This window comes from Platalea leucorodia (genome assembly GCF_965183815.1).
Source record: "Platalea leucorodia genome assembly, chromosome: 5".
Taxonomy (NCBI): domain Eukaryota; kingdom Metazoa; phylum Chordata; class Aves; order Pelecaniformes; family Threskiornithidae; genus Platalea; species Platalea leucorodia.
The window spans coordinates 76,521,218-76,533,267 of NC_138827.1; the positions used below are offsets into that span (position 1 = coordinate 76,521,218).

Below are 12,050 nucleotides of genomic sequence, written 5' to 3' on the forward strand. Positions count from 1 at the left end.
AATGTACGTTATTTTTCTCAAAATTACAGCTAGAAATTACACCATTATTTGACATTTTGAAAAGCAGCTATTTTTATAATGCAGGAGTTCAGTTATTTAGCATCACAGAAATAAAAATTATTTAGATCTTGAAGTTACTATCAAGGGGTTTTTTGTTTTAACAAGAAAAAAAATAGCATTGGTAAAGGAAGCAGTTAAAAAAAGCTGATGAGAAGAAAAGGAAGAAAGAGGCAGATCAATACAGCTTCTGGGTTTTGTTTATAATCGAACAGAAAAATGAATAATCCATTAATGTAGGCGTATCAATCAACCTGGTACTCTCACTCCTCTCATCCCAAGAATACAGGCAGACAAAATCAACCTCTGCATTGCTCCATTCCAGACTTCCCTCATGCTTCAGGATTACCTGTGCGCTACAGCTGGCTGGTCCTGGAGAAAAACACCAGCACCATCAAATTCTGTGTGCTCTTGGAAGTGAATTCAACAAGATTACAAGTTTAACTGAAATTGCTCTGTAATTCTATTGCTAAATCTTAGTCCTAACTACAATCCTTCCTTCAGCTTTGAGATTATTCACAATATACATTATGTATGTGAGGACACATTTGCCCCAAAACGCCCCTAACAAGCCTACACATGGGGAACACAAATTCTGATTCTGCTCTGCATTTTTCTCATGTTGCTTCCCAAAGACATGTGAGGGAGGAGGAAGCTGATGGAGAGAATAACAATATGATGTTGTTTCATATTCTCATCTTCTCTGGAGGGCAAGAATGGAAAACATATTTTACAATATCTTTCTATATATCTTGCCAACTTCGTTTCTCAGTTAAGCGTTCAGTGACCTATTCACCTTGTCCACCAGAACAAATATTAGCACATGGAGCATCTGGTCTCCATCAGGCCAGAGGCTGAAGACCCTAATGTTTCTTAACCCAATCTGAATCCATTAAAAGAAAAGACATTCAACTATTTTGAATGGGAAGGCAAGGAAAGAAAAGAGATATTGGGTAAACAGAGATAGGAAATCCAGTGAAAGGGAAGTCTGGCACTCATGCCTCCCCTTTCTGCTTCACTGCTTAATTACTTAATGGAATGAATTATATTTAACACAATGAGTTCTCTCTAATTTATAATTTATTCATTTCCAAGAAAAAGACAAGCTGGTGAGGAATTTATCACTCACATTGGACGCAGACTCTCTTTAGTTCAGAAACGTGCACAACATGGCTAACAGTTAATTAATGAAAAAGATTTGGTGGGTCATTTTGTTTGCTCGCAGCTCTCAGCAGTCTTTAACGCCCATAACCGTGGGGCCTAGACATACACTGTTCTACAACAGTAATTCAAAATAGAGCTTTTCTGTCTGGGTTTTTTGTGTTGTTTTTTTTTTTCAATCCAAAGGACTAACTAGCGCCATCTTTTATTATCTGCTATTCACTGGCATTCTTTTTGCAACCTAGCTACCCCTGCACAGACCTGTGTTCTTATCTGAATTCCATTTAGTATTAAGTGCAATGCTTAATCACTTTCTCTCAACTAAAAACACAGTATTCTCCAGTTATCTGAAATACAGCAGCCGTAATAAGGTAGACACAGCTTTGACTGCAGACATACCAGTTTTTACTGCCTTTTAAACAAAGCTGTGATATATGCCAAGTTAATCTGCAATATTATTTGCAAGGGGAATAACCTTGAAACTTGCTTAGACTGCTTCTCAGTCGGCTCTGGCTTTCCTTCTGTTGATGTTGGAATAAAGACAGTCTTGAATATAATTGTGAGGGAAGGATGAGTACAAAGCAAAACAACCATGTCTCCATCAGTGTATTTCTCCTTTCTTTCTTCTAGCACATTGTTTTTAATTTGCATAAACAACGACAGTCTTAGTCTCTCCTATTGACACTGATCCATAGCTGTTTTCAACAATCTCAGCTATCAACCAACAGACAAAGGAACTTAACAATACTTCATGAATAGCACATGTAGTTAATCTTTTTTTTTTTTTCTTCCTGTAGCACATGCTCATCTCGTACAGAAATGTGCTTAAGAGCAACATTTTCTCTTTGTAACCTTTTTACTGAAAGACAAGGATATCTAAGCAGCAGTTCTGTAGTATATTAGTAACATACAAGTATGTATGTCTCTACTTCTTTCCTGGGATATGCAAAATAAACACTTCTTGTGTTACAGAAATGTCAAGGATTTGTTAGCTCAGGAGCTCTCTGTGAGCCCTTTCTGAAACTCCAACGTTGTACTGTACGTAGTACTTCATGTCAACGCTTTTAGGCTCTGGAAGCAAAGCAGCCTTTGCTTTTCAAGGTACTTTTTGAGAAACTCTGAAGAGAAATAAGCTCTTGCTCCTCTGAAGAGCTTCTTGAAGGGAAGTACTAGCATAACTGGATAAAGCAGAAAAGATCTCTAATTGTAATAGCAATGTTCTCTTTGCCAGAGTGATGGTTTGGAATGACTACCAATTCGCAGCCTGAGTCTTTAATGACAATCTTCTCCTTTCGCACTTTAGATTTTGACATGCTTATCTCAAAACAGAGCAAACAGATAAATTGACAATATCTGACAGAGAGAATTCAAATGTTTGCTAATGATACAAAGCTTTTTTATGACTATTGAACAATCACAATTAAAAGGATTGATATTTTGCTAAATAGTTTCAGGCTAGCAATTAATTTTATTAGTGCTGATATACTTAAAAAAAAAAAAGGAAGGAAAATAAAATTACATACACAAAAGAAAGGCATTCCTTGATATGTTAATTTGTTAACTAATGAAAGCATTCTAGACATGTTGAATGGCATTCTGCAGAAAACGTATGCAGTTTTCACTTTCATAAATGGTTGCAAGGGAGTCTAAGTTAACACAAATCATAGGCCAAAACACTGAACACTCACCTAAAAAAGCACATAGGTTCAAAAAAATAAAGCCTTTTCTTCCTGGGGCTCTCTTTCACATCCTTGTGTAAGCTACCTACTTAGACTTTCTCAATAGCCTTTAAACTTTAATATATGGAGTACAAAGATACAGGAGCTAGGAAAAAAGGGATTTTGAAAAATTTTTAATCAGAATCTTTTTTTTTACATGAAATCTTACTCTACTGGGGAAAAAAAAAGGTTGGATGTAACAGCTTCATTTTCATTTCCAGGATAAAGTACTTAATAAAAACAGAAAGAGAGAGATGTCAGAACAGCAAATAGCTTTACTAGGGCACACATTTATTCTGCCTAATACATTTGTATGTCTTGAATGTGGATAATCCCAGTCATGCATGAGTGTCTTGAAAACAGAAGCCTTCATATCATACCTGCCATCACCCTTCCTCCTCTTTTCACTTTTGTGTCTTTCCTCTCCACTGAGGAAATGAAAGTAAAATCCTGCTTCTCTTTCTTCTCCCCCACTTGTTTCCCAGAAATCCTAAATGGCACTTCAGAAGAGTTGTACTTCTTCCCTCTGAATTCCCTCTGTGTACACACAGATTCCTCACTGATCCCAGACAGCCCATTTTGGATCAAGCTGCAGTTAGAAGATGTTTGAATGTTTGAGGACATTTGAATTGTATGAATATTCATTTCTTTAAAATGTACAAGCTAACCTTTTAGTTTATATTCTCAATGAAAGTGAGACATGTTCATGTAGGTATGGATGTGCATGCATGGTAGAGGGGGAAAAATGAGACAGGAGGAATGCAAGAGTGACCATGTTCTGAAAACACCACTTAAAATTATCTGTCATAATTTGCATGGGTAATTAAGCTTTTATGTGAGCAATTTCCCAGGTTTTGTAATAGAAGATAGCTACATATACCATTTCTAATCAAACTGATACAGTTTAAAAAAAGAAATCTTTCTTCATAGCACATATCTGAACTTCAGCATTCTCCATGTAGTCTGTAAAGCACTCCTAGAGATAAAATAACTCAGATAGCAATGTTTATGAAGCTCAGAGAATGTGTACACATGGGCCCGTGGGACAGCTTGGCATGCACACTGTCACTGTGAAGAACCGAACCAAGTCTCCTGCACAGCCTTTTTTCTCCTCACACGTCTTTCAGAGAGTGAGCTGGCTTGCCTCAGACCAGGCTATCTGTCTCTCCTTGACTGCTCCAGCCCATTTTATTTCTCCAACAGCTTTAAGGCCAAGACTTTCTTAGAAAGAGGCAGCATCTCCCTCTTTTAATCTCCAGGATTATACTCTGGGAAATCTTCTCTCCAAACCACTATAGCTATTACCAAGGGCAGGGGCACTCATGATCCAAGTATCTATTGATTGGAGAGGGCCCATCCAGTGCACATGCACACAGATGTACTTCTTCTGGTTGCCATGTATCTATCATGTACATTCTAGGCAGAAATACAGGCACAAAATGAGGGACATCTGCTGCGTGCCTGCAGGCTGGCTTCACAACAGACAACGAGCCTGATGCATCCAGCCTGAACTGGGCTCCTGGGCGTGTGTTGCTGTCAACATGTGCCAGCAGCCCTGTCCCCGAGGATTCCAAGTGCCAGAGCAGGAATGCCTCATACTTTCAATGCAGCCATCGGCATCGGTGCTTGGGGGGGCCTGCCTCACCCCTGGGGTCAATCTGCACCAGTTCCCTTTGAGTCCCCAGACAAATCTGTAGTTCAGAGAGCTTCTCTTTGAAAGTCTTTACCTTCTTCTGAAGGTCTGATTGTGCCATGCGTAGATGTTCACTCATGACGTAGTTCACTGTTATCCATTTGAGTGATGAAAAAGGAATCCAACAGGCCTGAGATGTATGATTTCATTTAAGACAAGTGGTATGGCACTGAACTTAATGTCATTAACATTCACATGGGTGTTCTACAGCTTCATAAGTTCCATTGTTTCAGGCATTTTTTCGGACACTGAAGTAAGACCCACTACCTCCTGAACCTAAGGAACATTTTCAGACTCTATTAAAGGCATAGGAAAAAAAAATGTTGTAGGGCAGCAGCAGCTAACCGATTTAAAAAATAATTGCATGTTTTTGTTAACAATTTTGCCACTTTGTTCTTTGGCTCCCTCAGAACATTTGCTTGCTCCAGTGAGTTGTTGCTTCTAAAGTACTTATTTAACACTTCCTGCTCTAATGCTGCTTCAACTGTATTATGTGAAGAGAGTTAATTAGGAAAGAGAGCAAAAGAGAATTGCATCACTAATAACAGTACTTGGCATTTAGTAGCATCTTCAGTTTGAAGCTCTCAAAGAGATCAGTAATTATTATTGAAATAATTCTCACAAACTACTGAGAAGTAAAAATGCTCTTAAAAGTCTATGCTTTGCTACAGAGCAAAGCTAGGAATAAGGCTCCATGTTCTCAGGTCTGTATCGTATCTACTAGACAACTGTCCATCCTTGCCTTCCTTACTTTTAAAGTCACGGAGAGACAGGAACAAGTGAAATTGGTAACAGGTAACTACCAAGAATTTTTTCCCAGATGTCACATCAGGCTGACAGCTGTGAGTGAGTGTGTAGGCTGCTACTCAATTTAAGAATAAAAAAGGGATATAAATGCACTCAGAATTGTCTTCCACATGGAATATATTATGTTATATTATATTGCAATCTTGTATGAGCAACACTTTTTGAGGCACGCTGGACAGATAGGCAGGCACGATAAAAACATCAATTGATTATATCGTTGTTGTTTATGAGGCAGAAATCTATAATGAAGCCACAAAAGCATCCTTGATATTGTGTCACTGATCATAACTGGTCATAAACAAACATAAAGTTGAGTTTGACGTGTCTCAATATATTAAAACCAAAAAATTAAACTACATGAGCATGAACACTCCCTCCTATCCCTTCACAAACTCTCACACATCTAATTGTTCTGTCATCCAGAAAAAACACCAAAAATGCTAAATTAAATAGGACAATGAAAAGAGATAGACTCTTCCAAGGGACTTCAACTTCCAGCAAGCAAGATGGATCTGTGTATATAATGGACCTCACCCTGCCAACCTAGCCTACCAAGGGAAAGCACTAGTTGTTGAAAAGCCATAGCTGCTGCTACCACAGCTGCTCCTGCCATAACCCTTCCCATTGCCACTGCTCTGCTACTTCCCGTTGAGCTGCCAGGAAAGGTGTAGCAGCAACAGGAGCCAAAGCAACAGCAGGTCTCTCATTTTAAGCCCTAGCATTTTGCGTTAAGTAGCTTCAGTCTCGAATACTAGACTGCTTTTTCTATGGGACAGATAAAAAGTGAATCTGCTATTGCTGAGAATAACCACACAAAAAGATCTTTTTAAACATCAAGCAGTTAGACTAAAAGATTGTTTGCAACTTTTTTTCTTTCCCTTCTATACATCAACCAGCTCTCCCAGATACTCCTGGTCACAAAAAAAATACCTCTCCCCTTGCTTTCCTTCCCTCTACTCTGCCCTTACTTTTTCAGTCAGTTGTTGTTCTCCCTACAAACCAGTCCTTGCTTCCTAGTGTCACATCCTACGACCTCACAAAGCATTTGGACCACGTGGTTCTCTCTCCCCTACTCATTTTTTTCACGTATTCATTTCCTGACCAAGAGTCTCACTCTCTAAATCAAGTACCTTTTGCTTTCTACACTGCACAGCGGAGCACTCCACTCCTGGCACTTCTTACTTATCCCTCCTGCACCACCCACTTGCTGTGGCATGCAGATTGCCCAGGTGAACTCAGCTTCACAGAACCTGATGGTCCCTGCAGTACATCTATGAAAAATTCGCAGCTCGCTACCTCCTGGGAAAAACTTGATGGTGGTTTTCTTAGCCAAGAGACTTCCCTTCATAATTCTACTTTTACTCTTCTTAATGTTAGCTGAAAGCATGAAACTCTAGAATTGACAGAGAACCCGTGATATTTTCCTATTATGCACATCTCTTCTCATTATGCTTTATTATTAGTTGATGAAAAAGACAACAGACAAGTCACCTCTCTCTTCTTCTGCTCCCAGTCTATGTCTGTCTCACCTAATCAGCACTTTATGCTAGCAACTGCCTTTTATTATGTGCTTAGTACAGCGCATAGCACTGTGAGGCCTAGATTTCTACTGCATCCCTATATCCAAACAACAATTATTAGTCCTTTTTTCAGGTACCATACATTTCACCCCCAGATTCACCTACTGCAATAACTCTTTTATAGTCTTCCAATTTCCCTATAAACTAAGATTTGGTTAAGGTTGCTGAAGACAAATGACTCAATCCTTCCATCATCATTAAAGCCTTTCTATCTACAAAACAGTGATACCTGCCTTAGGAAATACTGCTTTCAAGAGACTACTTTGACAATTAAAATATAGTGGTTATAAAAAGCTAACTAGGTATTTTCCAGCACAGACCTCTAGGCAAGACCAAAGCCTTAACTTTGGAATCGCACTCTGCTCCTAAATTTCAAGGCCTGCTCCTAAAGGCCTTAAATTTCAAGGCCTGCTCTGCTCCTAAATTTCCGCAGCCCAAACTCAGCCCTTTCTGCACCCCTTGACTACACCCCTTCTCCTATTAGTCAATATTGCTCTTACAGAAAGAAAAAAAACACATTAAAATCTGAAAGGCAGATGATTGCTGCTCTGGAAAATCTTTTTTCTTTCTCCTTCAAAGCCCCTATCTTTCACTCTTTACATATGTCTGAAAGACAATAGTCATTTGAAATATGAAAGCTCTCCCAGTAGAAAGGTGACCACACAAGGCTAAATGCAATAGGACTAAAAGCTTTTCTCCTTTTGTGATTGCTGCGTGGGAAAAGAACCAAGGATTTGTTGAAACAGCAATCTGACAAAGAGAAACAGAGAGAGAAAGAGATAACAGCTGATCATCTGTCCCCCCTAAAAGACCAAAAAGAAAATTGAGACATTAGAACACAAATCCTCACATTTAAAATAGCAAACATTGCTAAATCCACTTCACATCATGTATTAGCTACCCTTTAGATGGTGGTCAGAAAAGTCAAAATCTCTCCTTTATTCACAGTTTCATTATTATTACTCTGGTTCTGTATGACTCCCTCTGTTTAATAGCCTGGGGTCAGGCCCCAATTTACCAAACTGCACATTGTTAACCCTATAATGTATTTACTTCTTTCTGCCTTCTCAGCACAATATTACTACCCATGCATTGCAGAGAATATATAACGCATTACAGTCTGCAGTATGACTTGCATACTTAGTCAATAAATAAAATATGGAATATTTAATAAAGAACTTACACCCATCAAACTGCATACACAACATATGATTTTATCATATTCAGCTTGTTCAGCTGTGCCACAGAATATGACTAGCCTTTTCAGAGTTTCACAGGGGATGAAAAACAAGAATCTCCCTTTCCAGCATGGCCCACAAAAAGGCTGTCTGAATTGCAGTTTTTATGCTCACCTTTGTATGAGGACTCTTAGTTTTCTTAGGGAGATCCACTGACAGTGGAAATGACAGGGGTTCTATGCTCTGCAACAGCTCCACGATAGGAAAAACTGCTGCTGCTCCATTCTAAAGTATTCCTTATTAAGGACACCACAACTGCCCTGCCACCCTGCTCAGCTCAGGGGTTAAACAAAACAGGCCGGTCCTGGGCCGCCTTCTACTTAATAGTCCAAATTAACCATGATTTTGATGAAAATGAATGACTGCTGCAACAACAAAAATCTGAACCCAGTTTTTTGGTTATTGCTGGCTTCAGTAGTCTGTTCATTTATCAATTACTCAGTCATGGAGCCTGCAAATTGGCAATGTCAAAGCTTTTGCTGACTGCTAATCCTCTTAGGTGATGTATATTGCACAAATAAGAAAGCTACATTAAAATGCCAGCATTATATACAGCACGACATTTTCCACTCTCCCTGAAATGATTTATCATAGTCATGTTCACACTCATTCAGCCTCCTGTGCCATAATTTATTGGGACACTGTTCCATAATTGCTGGTATGACTTTGACAAGAATTATATGATGAGAAGATTTCAGTCATTAACCATCTAGCAATATCAAGTGTTATCCTCACATACGACAATGAAAGCTACATTGACACTTCAGCCAGTCATATCACTTTCCATATCCATTCATATTACCCCTTCAAGAAGGGTGCTTTTCTCCTAGCTGCTATGAAGAGTCCAAGGAGGCAGCAAGACAGAATTTTCAAGCCTTTTCAAAGTAAAACCCAACAGCCCCCAAACCAAAATCCCCCACCCCCTAGCTATCAGTGCATTTGGGGGAAAGCCTGTGAAAACCAAAACATATACAAATAATGCCACAAGCAAGGAAAGAAATTAAAAATACAATTGTTATAGTAGACGGTACGATGAAGCTGGTTGATTTACTGTGTCTACATGCACAAAGGAAGCATTCATATGTTTATTTCCCTGGATATAGCACCATTGAACCTCATGCTGTGTTGCACACTGTAGCTCAGTTTCACTGCAGAAGAAATTGCCCATCCGTTCATTCTCCTGGATATTTCTCTGCCTTTAACACTGAAAGCACTAAGGCAAAAAAATGAATGCCTAGCAGTAGCCTTACGAGTCCACATTTACAGGCCTAAATATACTTGTTAAGCATCGTCAGACATTATTGGATCCAAGAGAGCTCTGGATGCATCACACCATCAACCTCTTCAGTATTATTTTAAAATCAAGCTTCACGTTTCAGTGACCAAATATGGACTTAAAGTTAAGCATCCATTTCGTTATGATGACAGGTATACCTTGCTCTGCCCTGTTGCTATGGTAACAGATATGGTAGCCATTAGATTTATGGTAAAATGTATTCCCAAAAGGTAATTTTTTTCTTTCTCACTTGCATGATCGTACCAAACTACCTAATTACAAAGAGAACTCAGAGGATATGCACTTAGCTGAACTCAGCAGCTCCTACAAGTCTTGCATTCACCTTCTTTGGGTTTAAATGCAGGACATAAAATACGCTGATGCTTTAAACAAAAGATGTCAAAATTCTTGCTCCAAATGGAACTAATGAAAAAATTAAGAGGAGATGATGTGCTAACTAGGACTTAACTGAGTACAGCTATCCCAAATCCTGTACAGTATGAAAGGGAAAATATTTATCACCTGTGAGAACATCATTTTTGGCTTCACTGAAAGGCAATGGAAACGATTAAAAAAATTCCAGACATATTTCCTGTCTGTTATAGAACACACATCAGAATTCTTCTCCTGGTTTAACATTTTAAACATACCTTATGGCGAGACTATTTACATTCAAAGCTGTAAATGTTACAGTTTTCATCAAAATGCTCAGTTTTCAAAACTTTTATAAGTCAGGTAAGGGAAAAAAACTACTTCACCAGCAGCTGAGAAAATAGTGTCACAGCTGGCATAAAAATAGCTGGGAAAATGGTCTTAAGCTACAGACGTTCAAGTAAATGCATACCACAGCAAACAATTATTTACATTCTTTTCCTTGTCAAGCCAAAAAGAAGCCAGTATTGCATTAATGAAAATATTTTCACAATATTTTAAATTATAAAGTTGTTACATTGTTACATTTTGTACATTTCTTTTTTAAACATGATTATGTTAAACTAACTCAGAAGCTGATTTAGTGTTCAAGGTTTCCATGGATCAAAGTTTTAAAGTATGTTTCTGTTCTAATCAAATTTTCAGTATCAACCTTTGCATTTGTAAATACACATTTAACAACCTATCTGAAATCCAGTAAGTAGCTCTGATACTTTTTGAAGTACTCCCACTAATGCTGGGGCCAGACTGTATACCCAGCCCTCAAAAAAACACAGAAATGCCCAAGTTGTTTTGAGGGGAAATATACAGCCCGCATCTCAAAGAGATCCTGGAGAAAAGACGTATTACATCCACACAGACAAGGGTCTCTTGAAAATAGAATTCTAACATAACTGGACTAGTACTATATGACATGGGACAATCAATCAGTGTAAATTTGTAGCAAACCAAATAGTATTTTAAATGTTAGGTGCTTCCCTAAAGGATGAACAATATGATATTTAAATTGAATTGAAATATCACCTTGTAAAAAGATAATACATCTCTGTAGTCAGATTTACAAAAAGAGATATTCACAGAGGACACAAACCAATTTGAAGTAACTGTAGGTTCACGCTGCCAAAGAAACCACTTCCCAAAAGACTTCAGAGCATGTTTCCTATTTGTCCATGGGATTAAATCCTTCCCGCTCCAGCGCTACACATAGTGCCCACGTTGCTTCTGAATCTTTTTCAAACCACTTTAGAAAAGTGGAAAAAAATTTTTAAAAAATCAACAGTTCTTGGCTATGGTGATATCATGCAGTGCTATAAGAAAGTGAATTTAGAGCTAGCAAGAATGAACAGCCACATGACAGGAATAAATGAATCATTTCATCAGATGTTTCAAACGTCTAGATCATTTCCTTACCTGCCTCCTGTCCCTCTGAGACGATGATGAAGAGGAGGCACTTCTATGTGATGGAGTGGACGTTTTGTGAGCTGGAGATATACTCTTCTCCTCTGAACTCATCTTTGCAGCAAACTTGTAGTAATGATTCTGTGCTCTTATCACTCATGTACAAAAAGGCAAGGGATAGTATTCTGCATCCTTCTGTTTCACAGTTTATGGACAGCCAAAGAGGAATTCAATCTCAGCTGAACTGCACCTTTAAATAAAGAAAAATGTGAGAGAAACAGTGAATGAATACACCCTCGCAACAGAGTACCTGCGCAGCAAAGAAATCTGGTGACAGTCACTATTTAATCCAGCAGATCTCCCAGTTTTTTACTTCCCTTCCTAACAACTACCCGGTACTAACGGAAATACATTGTTCTGCATTCTCACAGAAGATGAAAGTGGTTTTACGTTATTTCAAAAACCCCTATGGAAAGGCTTAAGGAATTTACAGCAATTCTCAGGCAAAGTTTACAAATCCTTGACATGGGGTCATCGCATCTTGCATAGTATCATAACATTACCGGGTAATTGCTTAGGACTTCCCATGCAACACAAATACCACTGAACACACCGTTATAATCAGTACTTCTTAAAAATCCTGCAGTTAGATTAAGGACTCCGCAAGTTGGTTTTTAAAAGCAGGTCCCT

At 38.5% G+C, this 12,050-nt stretch overlaps 1 protein-coding gene across 4 annotated transcripts in view; it reads right to left on the minus strand.

Annotated features, from left to right (window-relative positions):
* Positions 1-11,474, minus strand: part of OSBPL6 (oxysterol binding protein like 6) — a gene marked incomplete at its 5' end in the record, with an annotated part of 50,579 nt that extends 39,105 nt beyond the window's left edge. For all 4 annotated transcript variants that reach the window (XM_082312414.1, XM_082312415.1, XM_082312413.1 and 1 more), the window contains one exon: positions 11,373-11,474. In XM_082312414.1, the coding sequence (XP_082168540.1) occupies positions 11,373-11,474 (102 nt within the window). The remainder of the gene's footprint in view (positions 1-11,372) is intronic.
* Between the last annotated feature and the right edge of the window lie 576 nt (positions 11,475-12,050).